The 20,776-nt window shown below is 38.1% G+C and overlaps 1 protein-coding gene and 1 long non-coding RNA gene across 2 annotated transcripts in view; one reads left to right on the forward strand and one right to left on the reverse strand.

Annotated features, from left to right (window-relative positions):
* The first annotated feature begins 151 nt into the window (after window positions 1–151).
* On the forward strand, window positions 152–13,613 carry LOC147758161 (uncharacterized). Its single transcript, XR_015322214.1, has 2 exons — window positions 152–12,240; window positions 12,356–13,613. It is a non-coding gene; the product is annotated as an uncharacterized LOC147758161 (long non-coding RNA).
* A 3,551-nt stretch (window positions 13,614–17,164) lies between these two features.
* LOC111242963 (uncharacterized protein C6orf136 homolog) overlaps window positions 17,165–20,776 on the reverse strand; it is a 6,049-nt gene continuing 2,437 nt past the window's right edge. Inside the window, exons 4-6 of the mRNA XM_022787935.2 lie at window positions 18,872–18,992; window positions 18,261–18,361; window positions 17,165–18,014 (exon numbers count right to left, since the gene is read on the reverse strand). Of these exons, the coding sequence (XP_022643670.1) occupies window positions 17,825–18,014; window positions 18,261–18,361; window positions 18,872–18,992 (412 nt within the window). The 3' untranslated portion in view covers window positions 17,165–17,824. The remainder of the gene's footprint in view (window positions 18,015–18,260; window positions 18,362–18,871; window positions 18,993–20,776) is intronic.

A 20,776-nucleotide genomic window follows, 5' to 3' on the forward strand; every position in this document is an offset into this window, starting at 1 on the left:
AAGTACAAAACCTTTTAGTCAATTTCTTATTTTTACCTATTTCCGGCAACTTTCAGGGTAAAATGTCTTTCAGAACTAGACGATCGGTCTCGAGGTTAATGCTTGACGCGACTGTAATTTATAATATTCTTCCACAAAGCATTAGGTAGGTCCGATAGCAGCATGTGCCCTGTAAAAGTTACGAGTGCCCGCCTGATCACTTGCTTATATCACTAATTGATTGCTGTATAGGAACAACTGGTTTAACGCATTAAACCCAATCGTCTCACGTTTACATAACAGCCGTCTAGCTAGCCATCCAGATCAATGAGGCTGTTATCTCTTATAAAATCAGTGTTTAGCAGATTCTACTGAAGCCACTCGACAATGAATCCGATTTTTTGGGAAGACTTCTTTGGAGATATTTTACGATCGACAAAACACTTTTCTCTTAGATAGTCTACTGCAAAAGAGCTGGAGAGAAATTACCGTTCATCAGAGCGCAGATCAGTATTCTGCCAGTATATTTGTTCCACAGAGAAGATCCAGTTTATGGCTTAGACAATCGATTTTATATCGTAAATACGAGAAAAGACTTCAGGAACAGGAGACGCCAAAACACCCAGGACCGAACGAATGCAATTCAAAAGACCGATACCTGTTGTTGCCGCCACTGTTGCTGTTTGCCTTATTACGCCACTAGTAGTATGGTTAAAGAACAAAGGCTGCTACTATTATTATTATTGTTATTATCAGTACACATAGTTTGCCCATTAGAAAGACGGATTTGTCCTGCTACGGGCGGAAAAAAAAAGACGAAAATCTGGGGGCTGCTACAGGAGCAGCCGTCATAATATCGAATCATCACCTCAATGAATAGAACAGTAACCTGCAACTGCTATTCAAAAAGAAGCGGTCATCCGGCAACCGTCTTTCACATCTAATCGCATCTCTAGGTTAATATCTAACACCATCCGGTCAGCAGCAATCGCCAGCTTTGTTCGATGACGACTCCGACAATGGCGACGATCACTAAAAGGAGGAGTCAGGTATTTCGTGCCTTACCACCATTATACAGTGTACGATCAACAAGCAACGTTTGCCTTTGGTCGTTGCTATTATTGCTTGTTACAGCTGCACATTGCGGCAGCGGTCGCGATCTTTTCGCGATTTTCAATGATCGGACTGAAACTATTTTTTTTTCCTGTGCTTAACAATCAAAAGGGAAAAACGAGTAGTTGGAAAAAATCTATCAAGAGACTCCGTTGTCCACTTGCTGTTACGTCCGTGGCGTCCATGTTTATGGCAGTCTATGACCGAAGTGTCCTGATGACAGCAGCTATGGCCTGCCGATGCTACTAGTCTTTCCGATGCTGGCGATGACTCGCCGTCAATTCCCGTTTGCCCAGACGATGTCGGACGTGAGGATCGGTCACGTCAACTGTCTATTCTTTTCTCCGTTTTTTCTTCCTCTGCAGCTTTTTGTCTGCTGTTTTTCATCAAGACAATGGTGATGATGACGATGGTAATCGGTTTGTTGCTGTAGCTGTTGTTGTTGTAGTGAATGAAGAAGAATTGGCCCGTGAAGCTCTTCAGCTTGCGCTGCGCCCGTCCAGTCCGCTGGTGACTAGCTTGCTGCTATCGGAATGACGCGTTGGCGCGTCGATTCGTTCGACAAGAAGGCGTCTCTACCTTTTCGCCTCCTCCAGCGCCTCATTCGTTCTCCATTCTATGCTGATACTCTCTGCAGAATGCTTGCCCATCTGCAAATGCTGTTCTACTACGTCTGCTGTAGATCGTTTACTGATGCTTATGATACCGGAACAGCAGCGACCGCTACGATAACAACAAAAACCATTGAAATTATTCTGTTTAGTAAAAATGCTAGTCATTCTGTTAATCAAATTGACTCGGTCTCTCGAATTCATCAGTAATTCAATTTTGAACCTGTTTGAAAATTCAGTAAAAAATTACTTATAGTATTAATACACGCCCGAACTGAAAAGATAGTCTCGCTGTTTGTTACTCAAACCATTGAGATTGACAAATTAGACAATGTTTATCTAGCGGATTTCTATGCCAATATTAATAAGGTCTGTGGAGAAAAAAGCATCAATACGAACATGTGGCGTCCTCTGCACCTATGGCTTTGATCATTGTTCATTTATATTCAAAAATATTTTACGCTGTTAGAAAACATCTTATTAAGTTATTAGGAGCGCTTTAATCGACTTGTTTGTCATATTGAATAAGGCTTATTAAAGACGCACAGTTAGCCTTGACGGTTAGCAGCTTCGCAAGTCTCGTTAAATAGTTGATCAATGTGAACTTTTTTTCTTGCCAATTAGGCAGTCGATAAGTGCCTAGCTATAACTTCGTCTCGTTATCTCATGCAGCCTTGTTATGTCCTGAAAGACTGAAGTCTATCGATGGCCGTTTCAAGGCAAAAATTGTTGATTGAAGAAGCGGCGGACCTTCATCCAAAAATTATGGTTTCGCACCTTATACACCGTTCTGCAGGATCTGACTCACTGCATGACAGACTGTTTCGGTATTACGTAGTTGTTAATGTCGAGCGGCGGCCAAACGATCTTAGCTGGTTTGACAAATCCACGTACGGTCGTGTGATTTCCATCGGCCATATTGGTCAATGCGTGATTATAAAGAATGTACTAAGGCTAATTATTTTCTGTCGGTTGAATACAAGTCTCTATTTGACTATAAGCGCCGTCGTGGAGTTCAAGGTGATATTTAGCTAGACCTTGAAGCTGATACGTAGTTATAGAACAGGGTAGAGTAAAAAGGCAGCGCATTACTCTATGACAATGTTTCCTTTTATTTGCATTTATTTTGTTATCCCTTTTGAGGAGTCGGTGATGATTTGTAGGCAGCTTGATTGTGCCGCGTTTGTTCCTGCACTCCGTTCTTTCACCTTCATTTAGACTAATTAGGTAACCTGACGATAAGTTTCAAGCTACGAAAAAGGACGTGCTCTAAAGGAGGAATGCTCTAACTAAAACGATCTGTCATATTTGTCAGAACACTTGAGCAATATAGTATTAGTTAAACGGGAACTTTTCTAAATTGAACATTTCTATTGTAAGAATTTCCGTAAGTTTTAGAAATATTCTGGTTTAGCTTAACAAGAAAATATCCTATGACCATAACGGTAAAAATCTGCTTATCTGTAACGCTCCGACCCTTTTCGAGTACTACGCGTGGTTTAAGACTGCTAAAGTATCTGGATATTAAAGAACTGTTGGATTACATAAAGTAATCGCGCTAAAACGCAAAGTTTCTTCGGTGTCACATCTACGATTTAGTTAGGCATCTTGTTTAGTAAAGAAAAAATGAAAGTGTCACAAGTTTTAAATATGTTTGTGGCTTACTTATCGGGAAAAAAGAACGATGCAAATTTCTACAAGCTTTCCTCTAATCTGGCCATGGCGAAACATATGAAATGTATTTAGTTGAAATTAACTTATCTTTTAAGTACATCATTCCTGTCCACTGGATATTCCACTTAAGCGTGTACATCGTTTCCCTTTAAAAGGGGCACATTTTGGTGGTCGCCGTCGCGTCTGTCAACGACGCTATCTCAGTCCACGTTTCCGTTGCTAGCGCGGTTCAGATCTCAACTGGTTTTTTTCCCACACATCGTATCGGCCTTGGCTTGTCCAACATCCGTCGAAAGATATAGAATTTGAGTCGTTGTTCTCATAGTTGTAACATTCGTATTCAATTTGGCGCATTTCGTTTGGATTAAACCGATTCGAGGGAGACTTGTGTTTCGTAAAAGCCTTAATACATGAGGCAACCCAACAGCCATTTTTGTGCCAGCTTTGTTAATATTCGATGACGCCGGCGTTACCTCTTATCGTGGCGCAATGGCCGACAGTTATTCTACTGCGTTCTGCAACTGGCTGTAAATACAGTTGTACAATCTAGAAATTAATTCGAAAATGTGTCTTGTCGTTATGAGGTATTGCAACATCAGTAATATGACATCCGCTTGTCGTTAATCAGTCGGATCAACCAGCATCAAACAGTTTCCTATGAAAATAAAATACCAGGTTCTAAGCTCTGTGTTTTTTGTTACTTGTCAGATATGGAGATCAAAGGTGTTGAATGTTATATATATATATATATATATGTGTATATATATATATATATATAGAATGCTGGAACGGATCGCTACATATGGAAATCATACGAATTTGAATGATTATCATTTTGTCGATTAAAAATTAAGTGTAGCCTGGATGAAAGACAAGATTCACGCGAACTTAACGTGTAACGATAATATAACGGTTACTGGCTTACTGATACCGAGCCCTTACCTGACTTGTAATTTCTACAGTTGAAACGTTAGCTATTTTAGTTAATTAATTAACTATTCAGCTTCATTAACAGTATTAATATATCGCGTGTTCACAGCACTGTACGCGCCATAATTTGAATTTAAAAAGTAGAAACAGGGTCAGTTGACAGTTCTAGAAAATCGTCTGCGACGTTTTTCAGCTTGATTTTCTGGAAGCCACTAGTTGACAACAGGCTGAAATTTAACACAGATGGCTAAGGACGGCTTTCAACATTTTGCTTAGCTCAAACATTATTCTACTTGTTTTTGTTCAGTTTCAATATATACATCGATTGTTGACTATACTGCACTTTCGTCGGCCTGCGGGTTCAAAGGGAGCAGTGTAATCTACCCACTGTCATCGACGCCTAAATATGAATGTCGCGTGCAAAGCTTCCATTATAGTGCAACGACATGATATACACTCACAACGTAGGAAACTCGGGGCAACGTTTTTTCTGTAACCAGCTTGCCCTATTTGCGTGAGATATTATTTTCAACGGAACAAGAATCATAACGGTGACATAAATCCTGGTAATACATCTGCAATTCAGATTGTTTTGTTGTCATTTTTGTTCTACGGCGGCACGATCACAAGGCTACAAAATTGCCAGACAAGAACATACAGTTTGGCACAGCTGTTCCGAATTGTATACAATTGGTTTAACATCATTTTGAAGTCAATTATCAGCAACAGGTAAACAAAAGGGACAATTCCTTACCATAGCGCCAGTTTTTAGCCGTCGACAACATTTTCAAAGGTCTTTTCGCATAAAGCTTTCAAACCAGATGGGAACGTTTGATGCATTCGAGTAGCTCGCACTAATGTATATCTCCATAAAACAAAGCCGAATTTACAAAAAAAAAAACTAAATATATCAGATAACTTGGCGGCGTATAGGATCATGCGTTAAATCAATATAACGAATCGGCAATATGCTAAAATTTAACAGCCACTATTGTCAAATCTTTTCCTAAAAAATGAATAAATTATACAGAAGAAGGGATCCTCTGACCCCAGGTTTGTACAAGGACAATGTAGTAGAGTAACTACAAAGCATTACTTGACTCTAAAGATTTATCTTTTGTGCTACAAATGAATAAGATAGACTTCAATTGTTAAAAGATCTATAGAAGCAGTTAACAATCACTCTAGGCGGAACTGACGTGCTAAAACATAAACTGTATATTAAGGTTAGATGCCTTATGGTGACATCTCGTCTAATGAATGAACGTAAACATCAAGTATGACCGTGCACAACGATACCTAATACAATTATCTTGAAATTCATTTGGGTTGTTGGGACCTCACAAGGTTGAAGTTTGTTTTTCGGCAATGTACAAATTTCAGCCTAAATCCGTTTTTCAATCCTTTCAATTGCTGTCAACGACTGTATATTGCCCACCCACAGAATGCCCCGCAGAAGGCAGGGCTCCATTTGTGGGCTTTGTCTCAATAATTAAGCATAGAGATCAACAACTGTGAACTGCGCATGTAGCGTTAGGCTATTGATTGACGTTTGATTTAGTAAAATCAACTACACTAACTAACAACTTGCTGAAAAAGTCATATGATGATGATTGTGATCTGTGCTCCTGTGAAGTTCCTGCCGAGTCATGCTCCAATTCGTCACAAAAACTTCTTGGCATTTTGTGATTGGAATCCAGGAACTGAAAGCTTCGAAGCCATGACAATGATGCTTCCCACCGTCATTTATAGTCTTAACGCGGCCACTTCTTTGCCGCTACATTCGTTATCTTGTGAGTCACAATTTGGTATGTCATCCTGAAGTGCGGGTGCATTATGTCATTAATAACCTAGATATAAATAGCCTCCCTTCGAATATTTGTCATTACTGGCATTTCGCGATACAAAACCTGCAGTAAGAAGCCATGCTATCTATGCGCTATGTTCGAGGGCATTTTGGTTCGAGGGTCGACCCACGACCAAACGCGAGTCGAAGCGGTGTTTCAGACGGCTAAACTTCTGGTTTGAGCTCCGCCATCGACATATACCATAAAATGAGTTATTAATTAAAAAACATAATCATTCTGGCTGAAGGATAATTATAGGTCAAATGTTTATTTACGAGGTCGAGAGCTTTTAGAATTTCGTCATTTCGCAAAGGCCTTAACCTCTAGCATTGTATTCAGTGGATTACGGGAGTCTGAAAGAAAATGTATAGGACTTAGCAATACCGATTCTCCATATTGTAAGGCTGTGCGTGTTTAAATTTAACGAGATGAGTGTTTTGTCCGTAAATTATAGACAGCCTATCTAAATAAACCTGGAAGAGCTTAATATACAAATAATAGTGATCTAAAGTAATTTGGTCTCATTAGGTTTCGCGTATAGAGGACGAGTTTTTTTTCTACGAACCTTGAAGTTAACCAATGCAAAAAGATCAAAGGCTCGTAACCCCAAACAACTGCGATTTTTGTATTGAAATTCTCCATAATCAAACCTAGAATTTTTCTTGAGACTCACGGTAATCAGCGTAAGAAAATATACAAGTATCATGGCATAGTTTTAATTTTCTCTACTAGGTAGGCCTGGGTAAAACTACTACAAATGCATGCGTATGCTATCCAACTGATACAATTCTATATTGATAACGTGTAATCGACGTTTTACTGATAATCGTATTGTACTGATCGTTTCATAATTCTGCATCTTTTCGACAGATCGTTTTTACATCGCTTTTTATGGAATTACATTTTTAAACTTATTTCCACCCAACCTCTCTTGAGCAGACCTTTCCTGTTTAACTAATCCAGAACTTGGATCTCCTCTAATATTGAAATATTTTTACATCGTGATGCACAATTAACTAAGCATGGGTTTGGAGGCCAATTACGTGGCGTTGTTTTACGGTTACGTTTCTTCATTAGCACTTATCTCCTGCGGTTATGGCCGAATTCACAGCCTTTTCGAGAATAGGTTAGTGTCAGTGATTTCCGCAGATGGCCGCAGATGATAAAGCGCGAATAACTTAGTGAATGTTACCCAAGTTAAACGAAAACCACAATGTAAAGCGTTGTTCTACGTAGAGAATAAAGCTGAATATCAACAAAATTGTAATTACCTCCTCCGACATGCAGAAAAAGAGTCCGAATAGCTTCTTTGTAACTCATACACCCCAATTATGTTCAATTTGTTCCTCGCCTAGGACAAAACATTTTCAGGACATATATATACCCCGTTTAAGTCAGATAGCGACACGCATACAACTATACACAAGAGGTAACCGATCCCTGGATATGTTGGTAGCGACAAAAAAAGAGGCAACATTACTTGCTTGTACATACAATAATAATCTAGAAATTAATAAGATCGTCTACATTAAGTTGGTTTGTCTTCATGATCCTCTATAGAACCGTGCAGTGGTTAGTTGACCTCAAACTGAGAAATTTTTCCGTCATAGAGGTCTCTGGATTTTATTAAATTATGTTAAGTTAAAGCTATTGTAGTCCTACTTAAAAGCAACTGCGCAGACATCTCTCCGACCAGGTCAGTTATAAGATGATTAATTTGAGCTAGTGGGGATCAAATTTGCAATGAGTGAAATCTCATAGGTTAATATGGAAATAATAATCATCTGAAATCATTCGGTTCTGAATAAGTTTCAGTGGTGAGCACAACAATTGAACTATAGATCTTAATGGTTTACTGATCATCATCGAAGGAAGCTCAGAGTATTATCCCTGGCCAGTAAATGCGTATTTCAGATCCGCCCTATGCCCAATAGTTAGGAACCGAGTGGTTGCTAATAATAACAATAATTTAGTCGTTTGGCCAGGGTTACTCGCCAATTCGTGGCTTTTCTTTTACCTCATGTCTGTAACAGACCCAACGCCAGGACAGCCCCCTTGTTACCATTTATAGAGCGTTTTTTAAGCCTCCCTATTTCTTTTTTTCTTTTACCATTTTATTGCTAATTCTATTTGTTTTTTGTTAGTTGATGACTGCCCGAATCTTCTTTTTAAGTCTTATTAGTGCCATTGGAAGGTCGTGCGAGATCGCTAGGCGAGTCTATCTGTAAGGTGTGTAATTTTCTGATCAAATAAAGCTCAGTATTTACATATCATTACTGTCATCATTGTATGACGCTTCGAATGACTTTCGAACTTAACAGTAATCTATACAAGACAAATCAAAATGCCAATGTTAGTTCTTGAAGTTTTCTCATAAAGTTCTAAATTCACTGAGTAAATTTTGACCTGGATTCGTATATCCACTGTTTAGTCGATACGATTATACATTGGATAATACGTGCTCAATGTTTTATTTTATGACTGAATTGTGCTGATAGACACACACACGCTTCTTTTCACCATCGATGTTCTTCAGATTGCCACATTATTCTAAAAAATTTTCTAAATATTACATCATATTGTAATATCGTTTTAACGCTCTGTCTTCGAATAATTCCTTTTTACGGTAATGCTTAAATGCTTCAAAGCCGAACGGTTTACTGTATTATAAAGTAAATACAGCACTCTTCTGGCTTGGTAAAATTTCTAGACTAATTAAATAATCCCATTATGTGCATGCTAATCAGTGTTTATAAAATTACCCATTTTCTAAGTTTACCAACACAGGCCGCATATCTATAACCACACCACTCATTAAAATCCTCCCGCGCTGTTGTGAAGTCCCTTAGCAAAATGGGTAGAAGGTTCAATGCCCATGATTTTGCGCACAAACCTCAATGCTCAGTCGCGTCATAGGGAACTAAAATGGTTGAGCTGGCCTGCAGTGCATAGAGAAACTCGGATCTTAATTCTATAAACATAAATAAAACGTCTCAAAGCAAAGTAGGTCTAGGTCCGGTTTTGCGCCTGTTTTTGCAACTGCAGGTTTGCACTATCTTCGATGCATGGAGCTATTTTCTTAAGTGATCCGCGTGGGACGTGTGATATATACCCTCTGTGTTTAAAAAACATTCTTCGTCTAATCTCTATCCGCCGGACCCAACTGCAACCAATGCCTGGAAGACTGTGCACATTACATTGGAACCTTAAACAGGATAAAGTAGCTACATTATAGTTAGCCTTAACTAAAAAAGCAGCTATTCTAATTTTCTCCAACTCTCAGTCTTCGCTTTGTTTCGACTAGTTCCTCTTTAAATCTCATAATACGTTCCATATGGATCGTACTGACGCCTAAGCCCTTCTGAACAGACCATACTGTCTATAATCGCCTAGACAATTGTAGCATTCTACATGCTGGTGCTGCCTTTAGGTGTCCCATATTTTTCAGATCCGCATAACATATATAGTTGCATGCCTATCTTGGCCACATCGGTCTGAAACTGAGAATGACCGAACACCATTTGGATTAAATGGTTAATGGGTTATTCGAAAAGCCTATTGTACTAATTCGTTGCAAAAAAACTTAGTATTGGCTGTTGAAGTTGCCGGCTAACCATGGCCGCAATAAAGCATAGTGGACGTAAATATTAGCGTCAAACATGAGTTAGATGTGGTTTTTCTATGGTTGGGACATGTGAGAAGTAGAAAGGCCTTTTTGAGCTTCATACAGATATAGTGCAATACTAGTTTTTCAAGATCTTATTGACTGAGAGAGGAAAATCAATAATTGATAACAGGAGGGTTGCTAATGAATCACTCAAAATGCATCAAATTAATAACATATTTTAACAAGCTTTAGCCATTATGTCATCAACTAGCTAGAGCGTACTGGGCCTTTCTAGTAGACCTTTAAAATATCAGAACCGGTACGGCTCTGCTTTTCCTAATGAGCAAGTCTACATTTGCAATTTGTAGTGCCCTTCAGATAACGTGGCGTCGACTTGTGACTCTTGCTGGTTATTCATAGTTAATCGGTACCCCACACCAGCTTCATACCGAATTCAAGGCCCAAATGGGTTTTCTAAAAGCGTTCCTGGGTCTATCTAGTCACCAGTTTTCCTGCTTGCTTACCGTGTTTGTCTGGAGCGGCCGCCTTTGAAATCAGCGTCTTCGTCTCACTTCTTGGCAAAGGCACATTGTGAGACTATTTTTGCTAGCTATAACTACCGCATCCATGGACACTGTTTTGGAATCTCGTGCCACCAACTACTTTTTGAGCTACTAGTAGCGTGTTTATGTAGTTCTTCTCAGAGATTCGAGATTCACGTCCCCAGGTAGGACTAGCGTAAAGTACAACCAGACCTGCTGCGGTTCTCTTCATTGCCCCTTACACCCTAGGCATTCATCTAGGCCGGTTCCAAACCTAGGTTAGCCCAAGTGGTTCTAAGTTAAACAAGCGAACACGTTAGTCATCACGAGGACAGGATTTCAATTCTGTTGAGTTTGCTAAACAGGAAAAACCTTTTTACGGCTGAATATTAATTCCAAGCTAATTCGGATCTCAGTGGAAGTGGACCTACAAATAGTGAAGTAATATCTGTTATAATTCGAAAGTAGATCATTTTCATGCGATTCAGAGCGTACGCATGTATCATCCTAAATATAAATAATATATTATTATTAATAAAATATAATTATTAATTAAGGTGTATATAAATAATATCTATAACTAACCCTTGATAAACAACATTTTGTATTCATGTCAATTCATAACTATGTTTTCTGATGATCGCTACATCAGTCAGAAACGTATGCGAGATTTTCTTCTGCATGTTTTTCAATTCATAGCCGTATTTTATTTACGTTACGTGTCCCTAAGTATTATATGTATGATATATATATGTATATGTATTTTCGCATTAGTGCGTCCCAGGCCTCTGGATCGCGTATTACGGCTTTTTCTACTACAGAAAAATAATAGATGAAATTTATTTACGACAAACAACAGTCCCTTGCTTGTCTTCGTCAGTTCGTCTAAATCTAAACACATATTTTGACTCTTTTTGCTACAGCTAAAGCTTCTCTAAATGGCAATATGCTTGTGAGTGAGCTTGTACCAAGTAGCAATGTGTGGTCCTAGTTAAAATAGCTTATTAACCTGGAATGGTTCACGGCCAAGTTTATACTCTACTAGAAATTGGAATATTATACAATGCAAAACAACTTCGTACCACTTTCGTAAAAATAGACGCATCTATTTCTGTTTCTTTCACTACTTTATAGAAATTAACTCATCTTTAAATTACTAAACATAAGTAAATAGCAAATCAAATTTACCATTGATGAAACCAAATTTATGCCACTGTGTTTCTGATAAATTCCGTCTTCAACCTTATCTTTATCTTTTTTTGAGTAGTATGATCTTGATTTTTTTTTTACAGTAGACAGATTTGCATAGCTCTGATAAATATCTTAAATAAATATGTACATTTCAATCCGCGTACGGTGTATGACGCAGCGAATAGTTATTAGTACACAATCGCCCTGTTGAGATTTCAGATCAAAGCCAGCCGCCATATCACGGTGAAACTTAACTTCTTTAAACCATATTGCATCTATTTATCATAACTTTTGAATCGATATCTGACGAAGATTCACTGCAGGCGATAGAAACATCTTATGGCCAGAAAGCATCCGAGTCGCTTCGTACGTTAGTTCTTTAGCAGATCTTAGCTATACTCGACGATTTTTTACCATGGTATGGTTCATGTTATCATCTAGGAATCTCGAGCTCATTTTTCCTGCTAGGGGATTCCATGACACTGTCTTGACTAAAACTAGAAGCGATTCAAATGAAACTGTGCGGTTTCTTTTAACTGGCAGTGTTCCCTAACTTGATCTTGCTGCACCCCTATTCTTCATCGATAAAGGCTCCATGTCTTCCCAGACGGGAACTGCGTGGGAAGGCGATCGATTCTGTGATTTAACCAAATAACCTCCAGTTGTCCCCCGTCGCTTCATTAATAATCGGCAGGATGCAAGCCAGGCCTAAGACGACCTGCTACGTTCATCGCTAACCATTTAACGTGAGTAGGTTCGTTTAATCTCAAAGTTGAACCAAAGTTTGCTTTTCTCATTTCTATCGGCCGATCCACTGCGACAAGATTAATTTTGTTGTCTTCATTTCCTGTCTTCTGTTAGGTATAGGACCTTCATTTTTTAGGCGCCATATGGAAATGATTACGACCCATCCACCGAGCTACTTTACCAAAGATTTTGCTGGCCGTGTTCTATGGGATATCTCCTTTTCCGGTTTACGGAATACGGTTCAACTAGACGAAGACTAATGGCGGCAAGTGTCCTACTATTAAAATAACGTAGCTAATCACTCCTTCTTGTATAGAAAACGATATTTGAATAGCATTATTTAGTAATATATTTAATATTTCTGCTTATTTAAGCTTCGTTTAGCTTAATCTCTTTTAGAACAAAATCTGTTACTTTTAGTTGCGAGATTTCAGGCAAAAAGTTTATTGTATTATCAAGAAGATATAATAGTTTTACGTTTTTTTGTTCTAATTGGAATTACTGAACTAGCCAAATAACATAACCAGTATTAGCAAAAATAACGTTGATCAACCATGCGAGACACTGCATGTACTACTTTCTTTAAACGGACTACTAATTCTACAGTTTGTTTTTGTTTTGTTTGAAGCGCTGGCTTCAAAATTTGTCTAAGGTTTGCTGAGAGTAGAAGTAGTACTCAATATTATATACAAATAGCCGACGCAATACTTAGCTAGCGAGCTAAGCCATGATGATCAATATGTATCCATTCATAAAGGTCTCACTATGTTCCTTAACTATAAAAACTTTATAGATAGATAATTAAAATTATGGCACACATAAAAATGTACTGAGGTAAGAATTACGATAGACAAGTTCAATGATGCCCAGATATATAGCGGCTTATAAGAATAACTAAAGAAAAAAGGGGGGCTTTTGTAATGGCATTAACTAAACACTTAATTGGCAAAGAACTCCTGTCTTAAAGAATTATGTTCCAAAAAAATTCTAAAGGTCTTATGAGTTGGCTTGCTGAAAATAGGTTATAGAATACGACTTCTAATAAGTTTGAGGGATTCTTCAACTAACTGACACTAGATATACCGTGACGCCGAAATACACTGGATTACTATCGGTGGTAATAAATGAGATTCAATCCATGTTTAGAATTTAACATTTATGTTTAATATTTGTTGCGTTCTACAATTATTACTAGGACAACCAACTAGCCGATTCTTACATAAAGCAACGCAGCGTTTACATATTCAAATCAATGTGATATAATTAACATTATTATTATTAAAAAAACTTGTTTCGTTGGAGCCGAAGGAAATTACCTCTAATGGTATAAGCAAACTTAAAATAAATAAACGTGTCTAATTTTATAGCATAAGTTTTGAATAGTTTCTTTAGATAATGGTCAATTGTATTTTGTCTAATTTATATTCAATAGCGATATATCTCGATTTTAAAGCGTTGAGTCGCTATCTGCGGGGCGTCCTACAAATGTCTAATCTTTTAGGTAGTTTACTTATATATATAGAGAACACTCATTAAAAATTCCATCATAAATGCTTTCCATTGAATTATCTTCTAGCCAGTAAAATGGCGATTCAAACGCTCGGCAAGTAAATATTGAGTTTAATCAGCATTTCAGATTATCGTGGGAACCGTTCGTCTCAGGTACAAAAAAAGTCTTATTAGTGCTTCGAAAGGAGCTTCGATGCTAAATAGTGCTTCAGGCCCGTATAGGTGCAACTTCAGCCCACAATAGATCCTATCAAAACACAAAATAAGCGGTCATAACTATAATATAAGCGGTATGTGTATAAAAAGTATGGTAAGCAGTTTGTATTGAGTACTCTGTTCCGTTATCATCAGCATCAGCTTCGACTGAAACCAGGAATTTTTGCGTCGTTGATGGACGTGAACTGCTACAAATCTATTCCAGCTGACCATAAAAGAAACTACATGATCAAGACAAGATGTCCGACCAGCAGTTAGTACCTTCCTAGCGATCCGTAATTGACCACATAATGTGGCCATGGTGCAGCAAATATATCTAGGTAAAAAGAAAAACTTGTCTAAAGTTTGCTCAATCACAGCCAGGTAAACTATAACATTCCAGTTGTCCGCTTTATATGACACCATTTTGTTCTACACAACAAAGTATCCGTTGACAGTATATCTGCTAGGCTACGATGAAATGTGTTGTTTGTAGAACGTATCGCCCCGATATAATGAACCAATATCTTCGTGTTCGAAGGTTGATGTTTGTAACATGCTACAGATAAATTATATCTTACGAGAGTACGGTGTAACTGCAGAAAAACTGGCCAAACATTAAATAGATGGTACAGACTCAATACTGAATAACTTTATTTACCTATCATAGGCCAGGGCGAATGACTCACAAAACAGCGGTAAGCAATAAAATACCTGAGCATAGATAAGTACTGTATATGCATAAATAAGTCTTTCCTTTACATACTATTATAGGCTGAGACTGCAGTAAAGAAATACCAACGAATATATAGCGTTCATACCTAACCACTACAAAAACTGAATCCAAGAAATTTTTCAGAACTTCTACGTATCACTGGACCAACTTTTAGATCTCGCATTAGGACTCTTATAAAAGTTAATAGACAAGACAATAATTACTACTAATTTATGTGCGTACAATCATCGATCCTGTTTACTTATTTCATTTTTCGACAACTTATAGTCAGACAGAAAGCTTTGTGAGCCCTCTCAGACTTGATTTTTGACACCCAACAGGTATCCCTTTTTGAGATATAGTTGAACTAAGAAAACAATAGGTAAGGTTAGAACATTGTTGGCTAGCGCTTTTCTATTCTTCTAGACTTTACTGTACGGTACCAGACAAAACGGCTTATCAAAATTAAATTTCTGCTTTTAACAGCCTTTTATTCTCACCACTAACTATTCATGAAACAATTAACACATTCTAACTACCTCTCGGCCTGCATGATATGCTCTTAATTAGGAAGTGCATTGCAATAGCTAAAGTAATAATGACGATTCATTGTCCAACTCGAGAAAGGCACTGGTGATTATGGTGAGGAAGATGATGATTACGACAATGACAACGACGTTGATGGTAATGATGCTTTCCGTGAAAATCGGGTAGAAGAGCCGCAACAAAAATGGCTTCTACAAGAGCAAAACCACGTAAACATGAACAGCCTGCGTGCTTACCTACTGCAATACTGCTCTTTACATCGAGCCACAAAAAATACTAGCTTTCATTTTCCAGCAAACGGATCGCGCAGGGCAACGAACGAAGCCACTGTCATCGTCTCGTAGTACGATTACACGTCCTCGCCAATCGATTACGCTACTTTATTCAGCGGTTTCAATGGCCCATGGATGCAAATACCAAATATGTTGCCTACAGATTTCTTCAAAAAGGTTATTGCTGGTTTCCGTTAGAAGTAGTCTAATGGGTTAAAACCGGCCTGGTTTACCATATCAAGAGGCCGATTTCAATGAAGACCTTACGAAACCAAACTCTTTTCGGTAATAAGCCACTCTATAAACCTATAATTTTGTAGCGATAGCATTAAGTAACAGTTTGTAATTCTGGTGTTAGTATCGTATAGTTGAGGTGTATTTGCAGATTCATCAATATCGGAAGGGGTAATCGCAGGACAAACGGGCTAGGGTACTAGCCAATAACGCTCTATCGCCAACCTGCAGGGAGTTTGATAAGATCTTTTAGTTTGTTCAGTACGAAGATTGGTTATTTCTTTTGATTTGCCAACGAATGCTACAACGCACACTGTTAGCCATTAATGTCGTCTCTCAATAAAAGTAAAGCCTCAACCCCACTACCGCTTTTTTCGTATCACAAGTCAAATATATGTTGTGACTGTTATGTACGGTACTGCCATCGCTAAGCAGACCGCTGATACCCCGAGCTCGGAGCGGAATGCATCGATAACACAAGTGCATCCACTCTGCGTACTGGTATTACAATTCGTCCAGCTACAATCGGTCGCCCACAGTTCTTATTTTTTTTTTTTTTATCACTGTAATAACCAGACGCGTAAAATGAACACTTTCTAAAGGTGTAAATATATATGTATAAAATATGTGCCGTCCTCCTGACGCTTGTGAACGAACATAACCGAGCGCATCTGGCGACACTGTTTAAAGAACTGATGATTTAAACATAAACGTTTTATTCGAAAAATGTTCGCTTTACTGGTATTGAGTGATTGCGGTCTAATAAGTGTAACTCTGTTACTGTAGTTTATATATGCCCTTAAGTTATATTGCATCCATGAGAATTCCGATAGAGAAACCGGTGAAATATGACAGTAGGACATTGGAAGTCACACAAGTTTATACAACAACAAAACAGCAACAACCATAAATTCAACCTTTTTGCACCGGACTAATACAATATGTCATATAGTTGAAACTATTTACCCTGCTTCATATGTTAAGATTTGTGGTTATGTACTGATTTAGGTATTTATAATCATTCTTGACGATAAATAAAAACAAATCCACGCTGGAATAAACGAATTATTAATTATTGTGCGAATATGGAATAATAGGATTTAGACCAATTTGCATTCCCTGTTTGTTCTGTAAGTATATATTCAGATGGTAATGTCTAGTTACGAAATAGAGAAAAAAATAATGAAGGATATGGAATCGTATGACGAATTCGGTGGTTTCTATTCAGTTTTTTTTTGTATCTGTACTCGTAAAGAACATGGAATGCGCAGGCTAAACCTAGCTAGCATGCGCCGCTGTACTATCGTCAGCCAATCATACTTCACTAATTCCCTCCGCCGTTATCACTCTCCTTATCTGAGATGTTTAGAGCTTGATAACAGTATGTGTCTTGCTTAAAGAAATTGTTTATTTAACTATAACGAAATGGCAACAATGACGACCGCTCATATATTGATTTAGCATGACGGATAAAAATTTATTAAAACCTATTGCATACACACTTCGTTTCCGACATCCACCGTTATCAGTGATTGGTACTTGACTTCCGACACGTTCTTTTAATTTCCAACGCGTTTTCTTTCTCTCACTCTCTCTCTCTCTCTCGCTCGCTCGCTCTCGCTTTCTCTCTCTCTCTCTCTCGTTTCCGGCGTTATCACTGAAGTGAAAACCCGTTCATTTTCCATGCTGAAAAGTCCTGGTCTCGTTCACTTTTATCATAAATCAGTGCACGGTAAGCCACATATGATCTTTCTTATGCGATCCTTAGCTACTAGATTCGAAACATCCTTAATTCCAGAAAACAGCTGGAACTCATACGCTGATGTTCTGTGCTTGCTCAGAGTCTATGAGCTTTCTATATTCCACAGCTACAATCGTTATGCATGTTTGTGTGTGTGTGTGTGTTTGTATATATATATATATATATATATATATATATAGAGTAACAAGGTTTTGTGAGACCAGACACGTCAGTCTCGCAAAGGCGACATTAGGTTACGTTGTCGTAATCTTTTTTGATAAGAGAAGTGGAAGGATCAAGAAGTGAGGAACTTGATCACTTTCTAGCTTTAGACGGATGTAGCTTTTACAGAATTAGTAACCCCTTAGTTGTTACAACATGTCACTGACAGCCTGAACCCCACCCCATCCGACTATTAGTGCGGCGGAAAGTTTAGCCGCTAGAGCGTCTTTTTCTGTGTCAACGACTGCGCGATCTTCATCGGGAACCATTTTGTCCACGACGTGCTTCCAAATTTTGCCGTCCGAGTTCACGTAGAATATCGAAAAGCCGTCAGTAAAACTACAATCACAAAATAAAGTAGAAATCAGTTTGTAATCTAGAAATTTATAAAGATCGAGCCCACAAGCTGTTTTTGTCATTATTTTATTTCATTCACTGCTAGTGTTATTATCTGTAAGAGAGTAATGTGACCATTGTTCGCTGTAAATACAAAAAAGCTTAGGACATGCAATGGTACTTTTGCAGTCTTCTACGTATGAAAAGAGAACGCAAATACAATCAAGTTGACCCGTTGAGTAAACTCACTCTGATTTTTTGTTCAGAAAGTCTCGATATTTTAATATATTGAACTTCCAGAGCAGAATCACGATTCGCAATCCTGATAATGCATCCACACGCCACCGAACCTAAAAAAGGCCCATCACGATTACAATCTTTCAAATGGTAACTATTGAAAGACATTTCTCTTCACTCAGGTAGTCATGTTTCTTGCAGTGAGTAACGTTGACACAATATAATGTTCACGTTTTCATCAAATAGAATATCATACAGGGTAGGCCGAACCCACAAGGGAATAAACTTTGGCCCAAGGTACTGTATAAAGACAGAGTGAAAAAAACATGACATTGACTCATTTTCTATATTTTCAATGAAATATGATAGACTTACTACCCTTAAGATAACTGTAGTTGATTAGTGAACGCAATGAGCAAAAGTACCGTTTTATTGATTGATTTACGTGGCAACGTGATGAAAGTCGCGCCGTTTTAATGCATAAAGTATAACGACTGTGTGATTGCAGCAACCATCTCATTAATGAGTGGTGTCCCCTCGCAGAATATTCTCACACGAATTTCGGCCCTATATTTAGTCATAGAACCTAATTTGATTGAGTCAGCTGAACTTCCATGACCTACCTTGACTGCCGCTTCTACAGGATCGGAATAGACCTTAAGGATGTTCATCTTTACATGAGCATACCGAACGTGGGCTAGCAATCGAACCATTGACAGTTGCCTCATATATGCCGGCAGACCTCTGTAAATCGGATAAGCATACCCAAAAAACCATCAGACAATAAGCATAGCAGGTAAATTATGACTAGTCGAAAGTTCTACTCTTTCAAGAATAAAATACTCGGCTGTCCCAACTAACATTCTTGATTTTTTTTAAATTTCTGAGCTTCTAATCTGACTCTACTTCGCAATCATTCATACTACGCAGCTTCATTCATCAGGAAGTATACGAAACATTAGTCGTCTTTCATTCGCATTTCGTATTTGCTTATGAAAGACGCAAACTGCTGAGGAAAACAATAACATTAGCAGGAATTTGTGCCAGCAAATGAATTAATTTTGTATTCACCGTCACACTACACAGCCTTCTCCCATGTTTCAGCCATTTTATGTATTACTTCTCTTTAGATTTAGTGTTAAACAATCCATCCAGCCACATTTAATTACGCTTTTCATTTTCAAACGTACGACTGGGAACTTATTTTAATAATAATAATATTTTAATAAATACTAATCGGACAAAGTAGATGCGAAGTCGGAAAAATTTGTGGACGCAAAAGAACCTCTTACCCAAAATCTTGTGAGAAAGTCTTCACAATCTTTGCCAGGTGCAACCTGCTTTTATTTTGGTGGAAAAGAATAACTTCAATTCGTTTATCATGGCTATTTTGTTGAATAGCACTGCGCCTTACACAGATTCCTGTTAATCGCCTCGTGTCTTTCAAGTGTCTCGCGGTGCATAGAATACTTTCAGTCTCACCAATACAAAATGTGTTTTTTTTCGAACTTTGCTTAGCTCTGAACATGAGCGTATCTACCGGAGATATCCACTTCTCTTCCTGTTTGATACCGGCGTGGAGGCTTCACTTATTGTTCAGCTTAATAATTTAATGTAGAACCCGGTTATCACGACCGCGTGTTGCTCCACGCTGGGCGAGATATTGAGAACTTGTGAAGCCGTGTTTTTTTGTGTTTTTCATTCAGCTTTTATGCTACACATGAACTTTTAATTTTTGGAGTAGATTTTTATAAACTGAAGATGGCTGTTGATATTCATATGATTGCATATCTTTTTCTCGTTCTATTCACAAGTTGTTTGCAGCCTCTTATCCTTCAAAGGTGCTTGCTCTCAATTAGTCTGAATCGACCTGAGATAACCAAGCAAGACGAAGCGTATCTTCCACTTTCAAGATATCACTATTGAGTTTCACAAACCACTTTCGAACAATATATTCAGGTATGGAGCTTACACTAGACCTCGCACAAGTATACCTTGCTGCTTCGACACATCTTTGACCTCGACACAAGACAAAATAGATAACGACGTCGAAGGTGCACTTTTTTAACTGGCATCTTCATCTGTCGAGACTAAGTCGACTACGGACGCAAAGAGAAGCAAGCACTTTACAATGATATACAGAAGTAAATCAATAATAAAGATCTAAAAGCCTTATTTTCGATTGTGCAGACTGAATTAGGAGTTCTTTGGACTAATTGCCTTCGGTACCCGAACTGGTACCGCCAAATAAACACTTGATCTAAGCAATTCGCAGCAGAAAATAAAGGTTTGCTATCAAGCAGAGGCTAAATATTATAGAATTTTCTTCGCGCTACGCGACCATACTGGGATAAAGAACATGTTGTTTTTTAAAATCGACGGTATACGTTGTCAATCAACATCGACTTTTGAAAGATCTATAAAATATCGCTAAAGAAATTCACAATCGAATTCAAATTTAAGGAACACGAAAATTAATCATAATGCATAAAAAGCATGCATGAATGCATAAAAAGTAGATGTTATAT

This window comes from Varroa destructor, unplaced genomic scaffold, assembly GCF_002443255.2.
Source record: "Varroa destructor unplaced genomic scaffold, Vdes_3.0 BEIS01000001.1, whole genome shotgun sequence".
NCBI classification, from domain to species: domain Eukaryota; kingdom Metazoa; phylum Arthropoda; class Arachnida; order Mesostigmata; family Varroidae; genus Varroa; species Varroa destructor.